The sequence below is a fragment of the Elgaria multicarinata genome, chromosome 1, assembly GCF_023053635.1.
Source record: "Elgaria multicarinata webbii isolate HBS135686 ecotype San Diego chromosome 1, rElgMul1.1.pri, whole genome shotgun sequence".
In the NCBI taxonomy this organism is placed as follows: domain Eukaryota; kingdom Metazoa; phylum Chordata; class Lepidosauria; order Squamata; family Anguidae; genus Elgaria; species Elgaria multicarinata.
In genome coordinates, this window is record NC_086171.1 from 98,538,713 (window position 1) to 98,557,414 (window position 18,702).

General features: G+C 43.3%; 1 protein-coding gene across 2 annotated transcripts in view; it reads left to right on the forward strand.

Annotated features, from left to right (window-relative positions):
* PBX1 (PBX homeobox 1) overlaps window positions 1–16,400 on the forward strand; it is a 295,026-nt gene extending 278,626 nt beyond the window's left edge. Inside the window, exon 8 of one of the 2 annotated variants that reach the window (XM_063133307.1) lies at window positions 9,026–9,116. Coding sequence is in view for 1 of the 2 variants with exons in the window: in XM_063133304.1 (XP_062989374.1) it covers window positions 9,026–9,118 (93 nt within the window). In the remaining variant the exon portion in view is untranslated. Of the gene's footprint in view, window positions 1–9,025 lie in introns of both variants that reach the window. The other variant, XM_063133304.1, reaches the window with a different exon arrangement.
* Window positions 16,401–18,702: the final 2,302 nt, after the last annotated feature.

The following is an 18,702-nucleotide window of genomic DNA, read 5'->3' on the forward strand; positions in this document are numbered from 1 at the left end:
TGCTCTGAGCTAATCATACGAGCATCCATATTCCACTATCTCCAGAGTTTTTCCACACAGGAAGGAGGCTTCTGGGTAAGATCCAGCTATAGTGCGGGGTCACTCAGAACCAGCACCTGATCTGCTAGGCTTCTTCTCCTGCCCAGGAAATATAGCCAACCACAAGCGAAGTGGAGGTGTCCCTGATTTCCAGAGCATCTCTCTTCAGAAAGCGGGGGGTGGGGGGGAGGAGATTTAAATAATAAGGCTGCCTGTGTTGTATAAGGATTATCTCGATCTCTCTCATTTAATTAGGTGTCTGAAATAAAGCCCCTTCTAAAAATAAGCTGAGTGCCCAATAGGAGCACTTCCCCTCCCTCTTTTCCTCCTTCACATTTTCTGTTTCCTGTAATGACCCTGCAAACACTAAATGTCATTTGAGTGCATTAAGCAGCAAACTCTCCAGTGACATAGCAATTACAGTTCTGAAATAGATTTGGTGTGTCACCAAAGATAAGGGTTTTGAAAGTTTCTGTTGTGATTATAGCTTGTAACTCCCACAAATAACAGGCTTCAAAATAAGAGGCTGCCAACAGGACCATTGTGGCGTTCTCTCAGTGATGGCACGTAAATTGCTACTAATGTCCTGAGTGTACTTGAATATGCCAGTCTCCAGGCAGCAGAGTTGGCTCAGTGTCTCTCTTTACACGGCTTGTCATTGTCGGGCTGATAATCTGCGGTAATTGCTGCCTCTTGCAGTGGTCAGAACATGGGAGTGCATGAGCTGGCTGCATTTTCGGGGAAGCAGTAAATGATGAGTGGGTCTGTAAGCAATGTGCGTGCACGAGTAGAGAGCAATGTGTGCAGATGTGCAATACAAGCAATATGCTACTCTCTGTGTGGGTATTTTAAAATCTAGTGTGAAAATAGTCCCCTCTATTCGGCACTGGTTAGGCCTCATCTTGAGTATTGTGTCCAGTTCTGGCCACCAGACTTCAAGAAGGACGCAGACAAGCTGGAGCGTGTTCAGAGGAGGGCAACCAGGATGATCAGGGGTCTGGAAACAAAGCCCTATGAGGAGAGTCTGAAAGAACTGGGCATGTTTAGCCTGGAGAAGAGAAGATTGAGGGGAGACGGGATAGCACTCTTCAAAGACTTGAAAGGTTGTCACACAGAGGCGGGCCAGGATCTCTCGATCCTCCCAGAGTGCAGGACACGGAATAATGGGCTCAAGTTACAGGAAGCCAGATTCCGTCTGGACATCAGGAAAACTTCCTGACTGTTAGAGCAGTACAACAATGGAACCAGTTACCTAGGGAGGTCGTGGGCTCTCCCACACTACAGGCATTCAAGAGGCAGCGACAACCATCTGTCAGGGATGCTTTAAGGTGGATTCCTGCATTGAGCAGGGGGTTGGACTCATTGACCTTATAGGCCCCTTCCAACTCTATGATTCTATGATTCTAAGATCTTTGAGGAGCTCTACTTAGTTAGGTGTGCATGTGTGTGTGTATGTGTATGTGTGCACATGCAGGACATTTAGATAGTGGAAGTATGGCCACCTTACATGAAAGCAGGTTAGTTGTAGATTGGGCTCCAGTCAACTTAGATCATAGAACCATAGAATAGCAGAGCTGGAAGGGGCCTACAAGGCCATTGAGATTTGCAATTAGCTGCCTAAACTTTTAATTAAAATTTACATGGAGTGCAAAAATGGGGCAGTATCTAATGTTGCTGCTGTGCTGGTGGAATGAAACTAGCCAAGACTGCTGTTTCCAGAATTGGTCAGCAGAGCTCATGGAAGTCCTTTTCCAGAATTAGTAATTTCAGCTAGTTTCCAGTTATGCTAGCCAGACTAGCTTCCTGTTGCAGTAGCGGTTGTTCCCGCTAGCACAGCATGTTTAGTACTGGCAGATGGCCAGCACTCTGGATACTGCTCAAGTGCTCTTGATTTTTTTTTCATGCTACTCAGACATGACCACTGAATGTGATCTATAAAACACACACCTTAAAACTGGCTTTTCTCCTTTGTTGTCTCTGTGCATTACACAAATGGGCTCTGCGTCTGCATGGAGACCCATTTGGAAAACTTCTATAGCTGATGACTTTTTGGTGGGAACCGTCCCACACTGTCCCTGTGCACATATTGCTAGGGCAGTCCTGCCTTTTCCCTCAGTTCTCTTTTGACTGCCTTAGGAACTTCTCTCATTGTTCATAGTACAACTGTGGAGGTGGGCTTTTTTCTTCTACTACTACTTTGTCATTCCATCCTCTTGTGTTTTGTTCCTGCTACTGTTTTGGATTTTATTCATTTCTTTTGTGTTCATGTTCTCTGCGATCACCTACGGGTGCAAGGCCATGAGGTCCCCATTTTGGAAGTGGCAGTAAACTGCCTCTTACTTATGGACCTTCCCGGTGTCTTTTCTGCCTGGGAGAAGGGCACAAAGTGGAAGCCTGCATTCATTGTCAAGTCTTTACAAAACAGATGAGACATAGTCACTCTGACAGGCTGCAAGTTGTTTTGTGGAGGAAAGCCCTTGAAGTGGTGGAGCCATCAGTGGATGAGCCCACTGTGGCACAGGTGTCAAACCTTGGGGCATCGGAGACCCTTTCCTGCTCCCCTCAGCCTCTGGGAGTTTCAGAAACTGCTTCCTCCCCCTGAATTAGGACTGTACCACCCACATCAGGGTGGTTGTTGAAGCTTATGGTAACTAAAAGACTATCAAAAGTGGCCAGAGTGCAACAGTCATCAAAGCCAAAGAAAAAGAAAGCCAAGAGGGCAGCAGTCAGGTTGGCTATGGACCCGATATTGCAATTGCCCCTCTCTGTACTGATTGTACTGTCAGCCATAATGGCCGATTTGAGCTCAACTTACGTAACAGGCTTTGGGGACTAAGCCTGTGCAGGCTCTTGGGGTGATTCTGTCTACATCAGAAGGTGAGATTGCCAGTTGCAACACTGACTCACAGGACAACTGATCACTGGGACAGATCTACCTGTCGCCAGGGTCACCAATCTCCTGATTGGGGAGGATTTCTGGATTACATATTCTTGGGTTACTGCTCCTTGAGTTGGAGAGATCATACCACTAGGTTATACAAGCATCCCAGATACAGATCCCATTTCAGACTGGGATAGGTATTCGAGCTAGCACCTACTAACATGACACAACTACCATTGGGACAAGCTGCACTCTGGTTATGGAGAGCAGATACTGGATGAATGTTACTGAGACCTTTCTCCTCTGACTAGTTTCTCAGCCTCTACCAGACTAGGGGTCATTTCTGGCTCCCCTGATCTTGCTGCTATGGCCAATATATGCACCATCAACACATGACTCGATACCAAGATCAGTCCCGTGGGCAATAACGTCTGTCCTGCCATTATCCAGGCTGCTACCAGAACAAACACATACTTTGGTGTCATCCATTCAACCACTCTCCAAGCTATTCCTGAGCTCATGCTTGGCCACCATTCTGACCACCTTGTTGGTTCAGATGCCTAAGATTATAACTTAACCTACCAATATACATTCCAGGTTGTGTCCAGGGGTGTCCCCATAATCAGGGAGAGATGATGATCAATTGGACTCAATGTCCTTGGCTTTCCTGGCGTCGTCCACTTCATCACTGGATATGGCAGTGAGCAGTCTGGACCTGCCTCCCCCTTCAGACAATATGGACCCATTTTCAGGGCAGGTACTCCTTATGGCACAGTCCTTTGGCCTGGAAGCGCAGCAACTGGTTGCAAGGGTGAAAGATTCTGCGTTCAACATGTTACACACAGAAGTGTCGACTCCCGTTGCAATCCCACTATTCTTGACCTTGCTGCAAACTATCCAGCAATCCGCACAGGCCCTCCTCCATGGCTCCAACATCAAAAAGATTGGAGGATATTATCAGGTGTTCACACACCTCCTAACAGTGGAGGCTTCTCAGGGGAAGTCACAAGAGTTCACTCTTTCCCCATGGATAAAGGAGGGTGGAGGCCTGGATCTCATGGGCCTCTGGATTTACTCCTCAACACCACTGGGCTTGAGTATCTCTAATTATGAAGCAGCAATTTCACACGTTCAGCTCTTCTTGTAGGAAAAAGTAGGAGACCACTTTAAACCCCTCCCTGAGGACAAGAAGGATTTGGCAAAGGTTCTCTGAAGTAAGGCCATGCAGTTCTACCGCCAGCAAATAAACACAGTAAGATATCAAACCAACAGGGATGCCAAGGTGATTGTTTGGCCTGTGGCCCTGTGCAGCCTGCTTAACTCTGTTCTGCCGGTCTATCTGAAGAGGCCAGGCCCTGAATTGAGGACCTTTGGTTTGATGGGGAGGGCCAAGTTTAACTCCAGAATAGATAAAAGGCATGGATTCCATGCAGAAAGCGAAAAATACTGCCTTGTGTATGGTATTGGGACAACAATCTGCTTCCTACAAACAGCACCAGTGGTTCCACCAACTGCCCTCTCACCAGTCATGGTCCCTTGCTGGCCAATCCTTTAGTTAGCCATCAACCTCAATACCAATGTGGCAGTATCTCCCTTCCATGTTCTGTGGGCCTTTCAGGAACCAAAACGGCAATGGTAAATGCTTTCTTTGACTACTCTCACTTCCTTCTTTTTGTCTGTCACCCCACTTTTGGAACTTGTCCTACTCCCTTTGGGCACGTATCATGTCAGACTTGTGGGTCCTTTCTGTAATACATGAGGATTACAGGATCAAGTTCAATGCCCTTCCTCCTGTTGGTTCCATCAAAGTCACGGCCCCTTCACTGGCATTATGGACAGAAAGAATGCTGTAAAATACATTCCGGTGTATTGGCTTCACTATGGTTTCTACTCCCAATATTTTACCATTCCAAAGAGAGATGGACGGTTTCGACCAATTTTACATCAACATTAAGATTCCATGTAGGAGAGTTATCTTTCCGAAGGTTACCTACACAGAACGCATTCAGCACTTACTGGAAGCACCTCTGGGCCCAAATTTAGAATATGCTTTCTGATCCGGATTGGTCCTTACATTGGTTTTCTGCTGAAAATCACTCCTGCTTGGCTGTTTTTTGACCGCAAAGTGCTATTCATTGCAAACAGTACCTCTGAGGATAAATAAAAACCAGCTAGATGGCAATTTTCAAAAGAAAACTCGCTTTGACTCCCAAAACCAGTTTGGGGTTTGAGAACCATCACCTGCTTTTTCTCCTAAATTAATAGGCCAGGTTAAGCAAGCTTGTTTAAACACATAACTAATGCCATACATAGTTTGGCCCTCAGCGCCAAACTAAATGTAATGAGGGCAGCTATGTTTGTTTAAACATGTATCTGCCTCAGTCATATACAAAGAAAGATGAAGATCTGGAGGTGTTTTTGTTTTGTTTTTTGCGTCACAAGGTACATGTGACTTCCCAGTAGTTCATCACCGCAGGCCCTGTTCATCCAGCCTGGATCTCAAACCAGATGTGAGCTTGGATAGGAGAAAAGTATCTGAAGTACAGAAGCACAGGGAAGTAAGGGGAAACATTCACCCTTTCTTGTGTAAAAATAGGCCCTGGACCATCCTCCGGTTTAAATGTGCAGATACATGAACTAACAAATGTGATTGCCCTCACTGTAGCCAGTTTGGCCCTCATTCCCACGTGCAAGTCATGACCTAACGCTGCAGTCATCATTTACAGATCATATATGAGTTTATCAGTCCTTATATCCTAATCTTATTTCACCTACAACCTCGGCTGGTACATCTCCAGAAAGTCATTTGGACATGGTTTGCATACAGTAGGAACAATGTTCACTTAGAGAAATGAATGGGACTTAAATTAGTCAGGATTAACTTAAATTCAATGGGTCTGTGCTAAGTAGGATCAACACTGGCTATTACCCCTTGTCACCATGGCCAACGCTAAAAGGTTATCAGGATTGGGAGGTATGACCATCATCTTGGTTGTCACTTGGCACAAGATGATGTCAAGTTAGAGGCAGTGCACACTTCCTTTGAGGTGCTTGGAGCCTAAGAAATAGCACTCTCTGGATTTACAGTGCAGTTTACCTGCCCAGCTCTTTTTCACCTTACCTCTGCTAGATAGTGAATCTTCCTAGGCCAGATTAGCTGAGGGTCCCACAAAACCAAGCGTCAGAAGTAATGGGAAAATTCAGCTACCCTGATCATCCTGACAAACTCTACTTAAGCATGGAATGTCCAACAGATTTCTGACGTGCCTTGCTGACAACTTCCTCTTTCGGAAGGAGGAGGAAGGAACAAGGGGAACAACTATCCTTGACTTCATCTTTCACTGATAGGAAGAATTGATCCTTGAAATGGAAACTTAGGGTAAAAGCTACCATGCAATTCATTCAATGGTCAGATATACCAATAGGAAAAGTAGCCCAAGGATGCTTCTTAATAGAGGGCTCCTAGTGCTACCAGTGAGAAGACAATGTGCAGCTATTCAGGCTTTTCTTTCTTAGCAGACTTTTTGTGGTAAGAGAAATGCTGGAAGAAGCATCAGTATGACGCTCTCCCACTCTAGAGGCATTGAAGAGGCAGCTAGAAAACCATTAGTCAGGTATGATTTAAGGCGGATTCCTGCATTGAGCAGGGGGTTGGACTCTATGGCCTTAAAGTCCCCTTCAAATTCTACTATTCTATGATTCTATGATACAGTATACACAGGGTGGGCAGTGTTTGGAACTGAAGACATTGTCTGGACACTGTTTGCAGAGCAATAGTACCATAAAGCCTTCAAATGGAAGCACACCAATATAGGTGGAAGTTAAATGTAGTGAGAAAGAAAAATGGGATTTGTTGAAAAAGCCAATGTGGCTGTACAAGAAGGTTACTGATGAGCTGAAAATTAAGGAGATATAGAAGAAATGGAACAAAGGGCACGTAAGCAAGAATGAGCACAGGCAAATAGCCCAGATGGTAGAGACAGTGTCATAAAAGCTAAAGCTCAGAATAAGCTGAGGCTGTCAAGGGATTGTAAAGAGCAACTAAAAGGTCTTTTTCAGGTATTTTTGAAGAGAGTGGAAGAAAACATACCCACTGCTTAGTAATGATAGCAAAATATTAGCAGGTAACAAAGAGAAGATGGAACTGCCAAACTCCTATTTTATCTTCATATTTTCCCAAAACAGGAAATGTGTATAAACTTGCATAAGTAGCATGGCTGGGGAGGGGCCCAAATTGCAGTTCAAGATAAGGAGTTGGTCAGAAAATACCTAGCTACCTCTAGTGAGTTCAAGCCAAGTGAATTGCTCACTAGGATACTTATGACACACACCACGCACACACACCCATTCTCTCTCACACACACACATACGCACCATAAACACAGAGGATTGCTGAGGGGAGGGGTTTTAACCTCATTCCCCTCAGTGATAAAAAAAACAAACCCGCTTGCTCAGGATCACTGGGGAGTTGGGAGGCAAAAGCCTCTCCATCCCATTCCCAGGGATCTTGATCAGGATTGCTGATGGGAAACAGGGCATGTGAGGAAAACCGTCTCTACACACCGCATTTCACAACAGAATTGGTTTGTGGCAGGAAACCGCAGCGTGGGGGGAGTTGTGGGGCAGGGCACCCACGACAGGGCCACGCACGTGGCCTCCAAGGGCTGCATGCAAACCATGTGTTGTACACCCCTAACGGATATAAAGAAGCGAAGGGAATCCTTATCAAATTTGCATATGACACAAAACTTGGAGGGAGAGCTAACTTTAGAAGACGGGAATAACGTTCCGAGTGAACTTGATAAAATGGAATATTGGGCTGAAACTAATCAAATGAAATTCAATAGAGACAAATGCATGTTCTGCATTTAGACCTGCTCCCCCCACCCCTCCAAAATAAAGCGTACAGGTATAGGATGTGGGATACCTCACTTGGCAGCAGTGTCTGTGGAAAAAACCTTGGGATTATAGTTGTTCGCAAGATGAACATGAGTCAGCAATGTGATGCAGCTGCAAAAAAAGCAAATGATTTTAGGCTGCCTTAATAGAGTCATTGTTTCCAAGTCACAAAGAGTAATTCTTCCACTTTATTCCGCACTCGTCAGAGCTCATCTGGGGTGCTGTGTTCCAATTCTCATTGCTTACACTTTAAGAAGAAAGTAGAAATGTTGTAACAATTTCAGAGGAGAGCAAGTATAGGGTCAGGGTTATGGAAAACATCTTGATGGTAAGAGAAGTTCCACAATGGACTCTATTACCTAGAGGGGTGGTGGGCTCTCCCTCACTGGAAGTCTTCAAGCAGAGGCTAGACACCCAACTGTTGGGGGGCCTGTAGCTCTGGATTTCTTACATCAAAGAGGGGGGTTGGGCTAAGTGACCTCTAAGGCTCTTCCACCTCTGTGATCCTATGTGATGTGTGAGCCATGGGTCCCAGCTGTTTCAGAACCAGTCACGACTCCTGAAGTATATTTTGAAGTCTTGGGGATCATGAGCATTGGTAGATCTGAGAGCTACCAACTCTTACTCTGCACTTATCATAGGAGCAGAGCATTCTCGTGAGTAAAACCTTTAAAAAGGTGCACCTAAATGATGGGTGAATTAGGTTTCAGGGGACAGTGCTATACAGTCTGATTCAAGCAGCAAAACCCATGGAGACCAATTTTACTGCATCAAAAACAGGCTGGTGCAGTTTACATGTAACCCATATAAGTTATCCTTATGTATCTTGTGCTGTCACATGCAATTTGTACAACACACTACTGTCCCTTTAAAAATAAATGAGGATTATTGAGAGTCAACATTCTGTTAATGGTCTTATATTGCTTGCCAGTTCCACTTCTTGTATCTGAAGAAGTAGACTGTAATAACAAAGGCTTATGCTCTATTAAAATTGGTTATTCTCACTCGAATCAACCTTTAAATAACTGTCAGCCTTTCGATATCTGTCACCTAAGATGAATGCGGCTGACCCAGCATAACGCATCGTGGTCCTTAGCAGCAGCTATCATCTAAGCGAGTGGATGTGGGGAGCCCTGCTGGGAGACCTCTGGGGCTCAAGCCCCTCGTTGTGAACGTGACTGACAGGTTTCCTTTTGTTTCTCCCAGGCTAATGGAGGCTGGCAGGATGCTACGACTCCTTCGTCAGTGACCTCCCCCACAGAAGGCCCTGGCAGCGTCCACTCTGATACCTCCAACTGATCTCCCAGCACTCCAGCATCCCTGGCTGTTCCCCATCCTGCACCAGGCAGACGTGGGGCTGAGAGGGGAGGGGATTTTTCTCCTGTTGAAGCTGTCAGGCTGGATCCAGAGCCGATGGGCAAATGCAACAGGAGTCTACTTCTCTTCTCTCTTTCGGGATGCTTTCTCAGCCAATCTGGACACTTCTTTATACTCTCTTCCCTTTATTTTCTGGGTAGAAGCCATCTCTGCTTTCACCACCACCATCGCCCGTCCTCTCACAGCAGAATATTTTTCAATCTGAAGGAAAAACAAAACCGCTTCTAAAAGTGTACATGTTCATGTTGTTGTTGTTGTATTCCTTCCTTCCTTCCTTCCTTCCTTCCTTCCTTCCTTCCTTCCTTTCTTTTGAGGAGTCAGTCTTTCACGCTTTCCAGTCTACCAGGCTCTCACCTCCTTCTGTTTCTCTGATGTTCTCACTACCTCTTTGCAGGAGGCCGTTCCCCTGGCCTTTGGGCACCGTTCCTCCTCCATGTAAGGACAATTGTCTGTTCCTCTAAGACCCTTGGTGAGTTGCCTTCCGAGATGCTCCCTGTTACAGGTTGGATAAATGCAATCCTGGTGCTCCAAGGTATGTCTGCAACATGTCACATTGTTACCAACAAGACCAAGAGAATGGTCAGAACCCTACCTACGTATCAGTGCTATGTAGGGATGTGTGGAACTGTTTCACAGCTGCTTCTATATGAGTGCTAGAATCCTACCACTTATTATGAACATGTGAGCCTAGCATATAGTCAGATCACGGCTTCACCTGACTCATATCTTCCTGATCACCTGGATGCACCTGAGAGTAAAACCAAATGAGTCCAGAGCAAAAGCAAAAAGGCAGACAAGTTGGTCCATCAGAAAAAGTCCAAAATCCACAGTAGGATTTATAGGATCTTTATAGGATCAACAAAAATGACATAAAATACTAAGTATTGATTTTGAGTTCTCCAGAACTCTTCATCAAGCTGGAGGTTAAGAAAAGCAGACAAGGAGAAGAAAAACAGAAGCTGACTTGTTGTTAAACCCAAAACAACTGCACTGGTCAGTCTTAAAACAGATTGGGGAAAGAGGTTATACTCTTAGGGCACCATCCTATAGGTTGTGCCCTCATTAGATGGAAGCCTCTGATCTCAGAGATTTTGGAGTACCCTGTAACCTGCCATACTGTTGCCAGCAGGGGTGGAAGAGTGATGGAGGCAATTTTCATCTCTAGATCCTCCTTTCAGTAATTTTTCCTCTAGGTAAGCTTGTGAACCCGTCTCGGTTAATCACGCTGCTGGAGTGGGGCTGGGGCGGCTAATGGAAACCTCATTTCCTAACCTCTCCTCTCCCTTCCCATTTGGAATACCTCTCCCCTCTGAGGCCACTTTTGCAATCTCAGAAGGCAGCCGGCATGGTTCTTTCTGCAGTGACTGCAAAGGGGTGGGGAAGGGTCGAATTTCAGAGTTCATAGCACTGTCAGCCTCAGATGGCAGACTCCAAAGAATCCCATGGACCCTGGGATGCTCTCCTAGGTCCTAAGTACGTTTCAGGTTACATCTAGAGATTCTTGGACAAAGACATACACACAATGGCTGATTCCTCATTTTTGAAAATATAAAATCCAGCACTTGCCAGGACCTATCTCCAGCAGAAAGTTTCTTGTTAGAAACATGGCAGTTTTTTATGTGAGCAAAGGCAAGGATTAATTTTAGGTGGTGCCTGAGTTTTGTTTGTTTGCTTAAGTAGCCAAATAGGGTGGCATTATTTAGTGGTTGCAGAAAGAATAAAGGTGACAGTTTTATTCCCAGCTTCAGGTGATAGAAAATCTTCCTCCAGTTTTGTTCATACAAGGTCGTTGGTACCTCTTGGCATGCATGAATGATTCTGAAAGCATTTGTTTCATTTCTTAGTGTAATGCAATGCAATGGGCAACGTTCAGTGTCACACAAGGTGGACCTACACCCACCTGCAAGCCCGACAGATCTCCTCAGAGCACATTTGGAGGGTGCACAGGGCCTGCAGGGGGAATGTGCTCTGCTGATGATTCCTGTTCTACTGGCGGATGGACAGCATTGGACACAACCCAATGAGTTGCAATTAATTATGTGCTCATTACCTGATATTTCCGCAAATGGACCATTGTATCCTCAACTGAAATGTGTGAACAAGAAGCATAATCCACTGGAGAGGAAATCTTACTCAAGCCCCATTGAAATGTGTGGGTGGATAGTGTTGTGCAGTATTGTTCGTTACTTTGACTTAATTTTGGACAAATATCTGAATTGTACAATTTGCATGGCAGACCACAATTTCTTGGAAAAAGATAGATGGAGTTGCATTTATCTGCCTGTAACAACGTACTTTCCCCCTTCCGATCCGTCATGGTATGGTACTAACTTCTTAATGGTACATACACTGGTAGTGGTTCTTTGCATATCCAGATTTACTATTTTTATTATAATATTAATATTAATATTGATTATTTTGATTACCTGTGAGCTGCCTTTTCTCATTCACTTTTGCTTTCTTTATTTTCTGCCCAGAAAAAACCGACTTCGATACCAAAAACAAAAAAAAATTAAAACTGCAGAAACTTCAAAAAAACTAAAAAAAAATAAAAATTAAAAAATTCAATTCTTTCAGCTTTATTAACATTTTCCATTGTTTCTTGCGATTTGTGTCTCGTTCTTTGTAGTATTGATGATAATGAACATTTGATAATGAATGTTCTTGTATATTCAGATAAAGGAAAAAAAAAAACCAAAAAAGCAGTCTGAATTTAATAGTGTTTATAATAAAAAAAATAAAATAAAAAGTTACCCTCATAGCACGCATCAAAGGACAGGCTGTCTCCATCCTGTCCTTTCTGTGGCAAAAAGCGCTTCATACCTGTATAGTTTTTAAATCCAAACTACCTACATTCACCCTTCTTTTGTTTCCATTTTTTCCATGCATTTGTGAATTAGTTCAAGAATGGTAGAAAAGTGTAGAGTTGTGCACATTCATTTCCTGTTACACAATTTTTTTTTAAAAAAAAAGTGACAGTAATTCATTTTGTAAAACTTTTAAAAATGGTTGGAATAGTGAGCATAATAGATACCTAATACTTTATGTTTACTAACTCTGAAAGCCAGAATTTACGGTTTATTTTAAGTTTTGAATTCTTTGAAGGGGGCTTTTATTTTAGGACCCAATTCACTGGGAAGTTCTCCAGTGTAAGCCTCCACTGAAGTGAATAGATCTGTGCAAGAGAATCTTCTGTACAGCTCCAATTCAGTTCAATGGTGTTTACACAGGGGACCAGACCCTTGTTTTATTTTTATCAGACTATGGCCTTAAAAAAAATCCCTTCCCAGCCTCGTCACTCCTTAATCTTGTTTACTGTCTTCAAAGTGATGTGAAAAGTTTCATTAGCAAAAAGAAAAAAATGTTTACAAAATTATTTCTCCCTCTGTTTGCATTGGTTTATTCATTTAATAAAATATATGCTATTATTACCAATCAGAGGATCGCTTAAGCTGAAGGCTAAAGACAAGAACTACAAGAGATGAGCATGGTATTTGATATGTGGGACCATAGTAAAGCATTATGTGCCTGAAAATCACTTACAATTAATTCCTGGAACAAGGGCTGTTTCTACACCTGCCTTTTGTCCTGGGATCTTCCCGGGATCATCCCTGTGCATTGCCTGGGTTAATCCTTAGGTGTAGAAAGGGCCAAGGATTTGCTGTTAGGTAATGGTAAAGTAAGTGTTTTTAGGACGGTTGCATAAAAGTCCTAAATTCTGTAGCCTTGGAAAATCTAATCTAAGTCCTAAATTCTATAGCCTTGGAAAATCTAACCCCCTGGCCAACAACTGGCTTTCTTGAACAGCCTCTTTGAGAAGCAAGTGAGAGTTATTGAGCTGGCATCTCAACCGTCTACCCTGTAAAATCAGTTGCTCCAGATAACACTTCCATCAAGTAGTTAAGTAATAGGATAGTGGCGGTTTTCGCCAAAGTTCCCTCAGCTCTTCACCCCTAATTTGATCCAAACTGCCAATGTAAAAGGAAAATTCTCGACTGCTGTGTCCAAGTTACTATTTCCAGTTGATGGGGCAACTGCAAGCCACTGCAGTGATGAAAATTACAACATGGGAGGGGACACATAGCCATTTGAACTTGGGGTGAGAGGACAGACACTTTCTGATTGCCTCCCAGCAGGAAGTCAGCCATTGCTCTCAAATGCCACTTCCATTCTTCCTGCTTTGAAACCTGGTAGAGGTGGGTGAAAGTGCAAATACTTTTCTATTTATACCTGACAACTTTAAATATTCCATAGGTTTTGCCATGTTGCATCTTCTTGGCCACCATGGGATAATTTGAGCCTGGGCTCCACTGAATTGAGACCCTTTAGCTGTCTCAAGCAAGGGCTCAACGTTGCAATATATAATATATGTAATAATAGTTCTTACAATGCCTCTATATGTGCCTTTCCCTCACCTCCGAGTAACCTCATCTGTAATTAGGGGACAGGACACGCTAGGCCAGGGGTTTCTAAGCAGCACCTCTTTTTAGACATTAACCAAAGTTGCTGGGCTGCCAACAGCACCCTGTAGCCACCCTGTCCATATTTACCCTATGAGGGTCGAGGTGGTAGGTAAGCATGTCAGCAGTTGCTAGGCAGCCAAAACATCTTTACTTTGATCCACTGGAGTCCCCTTGTGCCATCAAAACACTGATTCTAGGCCGCACCATCTACCCAAGGCTGAAATGCTCATAAGATTTACTCATATGTTTTAAATGGTCCCATTTTAAAATGTACTCTGCAAGAAAGCATTGGTAATATATTTACTTTTCTCTCTTTTTAGATTAAATAGGTTTAACATTCTGTTTTATGCTTCCTCCTTTGTAAGCGTGGATCTTAATGACTGGGTTGAAGGTATTAGTCAATCTTAATTCAAGGCCTGGCCCTTTCTACGGTCAACTGTAAACGTACTCTAGTTTGGTGTGATACAGCAGTACAAGACTTACACGTTTATCTTGCTTATCTTAATTGCCAGCAACTTGGTTATGAATCAGTGGTGAAGAAACCACATTGTAGAAAATGTGGAACCCACATTGTGGAAAATAGATGGCAGTGGCCACTATAATTACAAAGTAGCAAATAAGATTTAAAAGTAAAACTAAGCTGGAAAAGATGTGCGAGATTCTTGTGTTTCTCAAAAAGCCCCCTCTCCCCCAGCCCGGCCCCTGGTGATTCTGTGGGCTGAAAAGAACGCACAAATGTTAAGAGAGAGTGTGTCCCATTGCCAAGGCAACCAGGCTGATGCTTCCTATTTTGATATACTGCACTTAACTTGCCATAGCGCAACAATACAGGAAATATTGACTAGTTGCTTTAGCAACATGGATGCGCTTCCCTACTCTCCATTCAGAGTGAGAGCAAAGCAATTGGTTGGTTTGTTCTCACTGACATAATATGTGGCCAAACCTGATTGGTTAAGTAGTGACATCATCACATCCACAATGTGACCCCTGATTGACTGAGACCTGAGGCAGGGTCAAAATTCCTCTCCATTCTCAGGTGGTGAAAGACAAGGGGACTGGGAGAAATGCTAGGAATTTTCAAGGGAGGGAGAACTTTCTGACAAAGCAGGACTTTTCCTATTTTTCAACTCATCCACCCCCAGTTTGCTCTGTCACAACAAACCTGTAACTATTGGCAAATGGCCCTCCATTCCCCACCCCACCCTACCCTACAATACTTTACTAGAATGATGCTATTTTGGGGCCATGGACACATTTGGCAATTTGAGAAATTGTCCTGGCACCATGACAAAATGGCTGCCAAGGGAGTCATGGTAAAAGACAACCTGCGAAGCATACAGTATTTGTGTACAATGTAGATGTAGGGTCTGAGACCTCAACACTTGAAACTAACAGTCTGCAGTACCAACAGGGGGGGGGAAATCAGGGAAGTACACCTAGGTGGGTGCCCCAAAAAGGGTCCTAGGTGACTTCGTGCTCATGGGCACCACGTTGTCTACCCCTGATGTAGCATATTTCCAATGACCCATTGTGGGAAGAAAGGGTGCTCTGCTGGTGCTGGATGGGGCAAGTAAATCTAAGAAAGACTTTAAAAAGAAGAAGACACTGCAGTTGCTGCTGTCCCAGTTAAGTCCCCCACTTATGAAAATTTTGGGTTTTCCCACACTACCTTTCCCTTCAGCTCCTCATTTCTTTTCAGAGAAAAATCTCTGAGAGAATTTTGGCTCAGCCCTAGCAAGACTATATTGTGAAAGAATAAGAAGAGAACCCCCAAATGGGGCTCCAAACAGGTGCATATTGGTTAAGTAATGTCTGCAAATAGGGGTGTAAAATGAACAAGAAATAAAAAGGAAGTTCCAGATTTCCTTTTGCCCCTCTCAAAAGCATGTGTCAGAAAAGCATGTGCACATGCAATTAGGAAGTTATTTTGACTGTAATTAAAAGCAAGCATAGCTAGACATGCATGCACATGCACTTGCTAGCATAGTTTTAGCTGTGCTGATCGAGCAGATTGCATGCACCTCACATCAGAAGGAGAAAGTAGTGTCCAATCCAGGCTAAATCTTACTTGTTTAAAATGGTATCTCTCTTCAGGGGATGGGATCAGGGGATCAAAGCATTGAAGCATGGTTTAGGTGGAATCCAACATTACTTTCTCCTATAATGAGGAAGAACCAAGGCTCTTTCATGCTTTAAGCTAGACACAGGCACGGATTTGCAGAACTGGACTCATTTAGGGAAGGCAATTTGATGCACAATCCAACACCTCAAAAATTGGTACTGTGAAATAAATGAAGCTGTGCCCTCTTTGTTTTCAAGTTACTGTGAAGTTTTCACATCACTCTTTCCACCAGCCCCTTCTTTTTACCATGCAACTTTTGTTTGCATAAAGTGTCTTTAAAATATTGTTACTATTGTTATTATTAAAGATGTATTACAAAATGCATTGTTTGTTCTTAATCACAACCCCTTTTGTTTCTTGTAAAGACATCCTGCTTTGTTCTGAATTGCTTTGTCTTATTTCTTTTGTTTCCAATAGCTTCCCAGTATAAACCCTAGGAGGTCTTTGCTTTGACTTATATCAATTCTTTTGGATCCTTTAAAGACAAAGGCCTGTGTCTTTTTGATTCCCATTGAAACTTTTCTGTTCTATAATAATACTAACAAGGTGTAGGTTTTACAGTCTCCTGATTTGTACTGCTAATGCATATTCCAAATAAATAGTTTCTTTTGTTGCAAAATTGGTGTATTTCTTGTACAGAAACCATTTTTAACCTAAATTCTTAACACTATTTTGTAATTGGGTAGCAGGTAGAAGAATGGGATCCCCTGTGCTCTTCCATTCTACCCCAGGGCTGGATTATCTGTTAAGGTGTAGAATAAGGGTGAAAAATGAACTGGGGACTGTGCCTTGAGCCTACTGTTTCCAGCTGTATGGAAGTGAGCTTAATATGGGCATTAATTAATAAGGTAAAAAATCTGAGCAAATATGAATTGTAAAGTGCATGGTTATCATTGGGTCTAAACGACTCTTCCGTTACCACTTGGAGACCTTTGCTTCTAGAAGTAATCAGGTTCACACAGTCACTTAGGAGTCCTATGCACACTAGCTTGTGAGTAGGCTCCACCGAAAACAGTTGGACTTAATTCTGAGTAGACATGTATAAGATTTCACTGACCACATTTTAAGGTTTCAATTCTAGGAATATAATCCCATTTTAAAATAAATACATTTTAAAATCAATTGCAGTTGCAATATCCTTTGGACTTTCAGGACAGGGTACACTAAACTTCTAAATGAACCATCTTCTACCTCATCTCATGAGCACTCTAGAGTTTTCCAATTTCTTTTCCAAGGGCACAGTCCTCTGGGAAATGTGTCCTGGGCACTGGAATGAAAGGAAGTTGCACAATGACTTAAAACCCATGCTCTTTTTAAGATCTAACCTTACCAAGTGACATAATACACAGGGAAGAACTCCATAGCAGAATTACCAGTGAGTAACTTAACTCTGGGTTTTAGATAGTCAGGGCAAGAAGAAGAAGGCTCCTTGAAGATCAGTTAGTAAATGGTTCTTCCTGAAAACATGACTCTGAACTTTCACATTCCCATACAAAACAAAATCAACAGCCTTCAAGTTAAACGACTGTAGAGACCAACTCTTTGCAATGTGCATTACAACAAACAATAAGTGTTTTAAATTCAACCCATATCACATGTCACACTGATGCATTTTTGCATTTTTGCAAACATTCAAGTTGGTTGCAGAAAAAAAAGTGCTTTGAAAATAGGACCCTCAAACCTCTATGCCCTGCCCCGCCCCACTTATTCCATGCCTCCTTCAGTGCCAAACTTGTTCTTCAGAAAGAGTATCTGACTAACAATATTATGATAGTCAGGAACTTAACAGGTGGAGCTCTCCCTTGGCCATGAAGACATGAGGCCAGCTGCACTTGCAGCTATGAAGGGCAGAGGGCTTCAGGGACCCTACCCCAACCACGTTGACCCAGCAGGTTTCATTCCCCACCCTTTCCCCATTTCCAAGCCAACCTCCAACCACCATAGCAATGCCTTCTTTCATTCTTCACACAATTAACACCCACCTCAGCTGGTATTCCTGCCCCCAACCCCCTCCATATCTCCTCATCACTAGTTTTCCCCAATGCGCACTCACTTTATTCAGCAAATACAGGTTTAACCCAGCTGCTGTATGCCAGAAGCTCCAGCAAAGAAAGGGTTAAGCTCAGAAATTCAATGGTGGGTTTAAATGTTCCCAGATCACTGACCTCCAGCACAAAACACTTATTGCTGGGGGTGCAGCCAGTCATCCTTCTGCTTTAAGCACAGGCTTTAGGAATACATAAAATCGGGAAGATTTTACGAAATATGAAGATAAAGTGGCAGAAGTGCCCCCAAACAGGGTATTTGTGAAGCAGAGCCACCTTCATCTGTGAGTTTCTGAGAAACTCTCAGCAGGTGCTAGAAGAATTCAAGCTACAAGGAACATAATTAATTTCTCTCCCTTCCCAGCACCATGCATTTTCCTAATAGTCTGTTACATAACTTTTCTGGTTTGCATAATCAAAGTTACCCCCAGGCTAACACTCCGATTCCCCACTGCAGCACACACACCCCTGCATCATTAGAGTTACGGCTGGATCAGATGATGAGTGAGCTACATATTGCTCATTTTTGCCCCAGTCCCGCCTTCCCCTGTTGTAGGGTACTGGACACCATGTGTATTGCACAGAAGAAGGGTAATGGTGAGATGAAAAGATATGGGTGGGGGGAAACAGTCTAGTCTCTCTTTGGGCAAGATCCTACCACTTTTAATCTACATGTCCCATATCCAGTCCCTCCGAGAGTGTTACCACTTCTCTTAGCACCTGGACTGCATGTACAAGGAGTCTAATGCTTGCCATACTAGTTTCTTCCATGAAATGGCTCTTCTGACATTTTCTTGGCAAGCATCTTCCATAGCTCATTTGGCCAGAAGAATTTCATTTTAAAAGATCAATTCCATGAAACTCCATTTCCAGGCA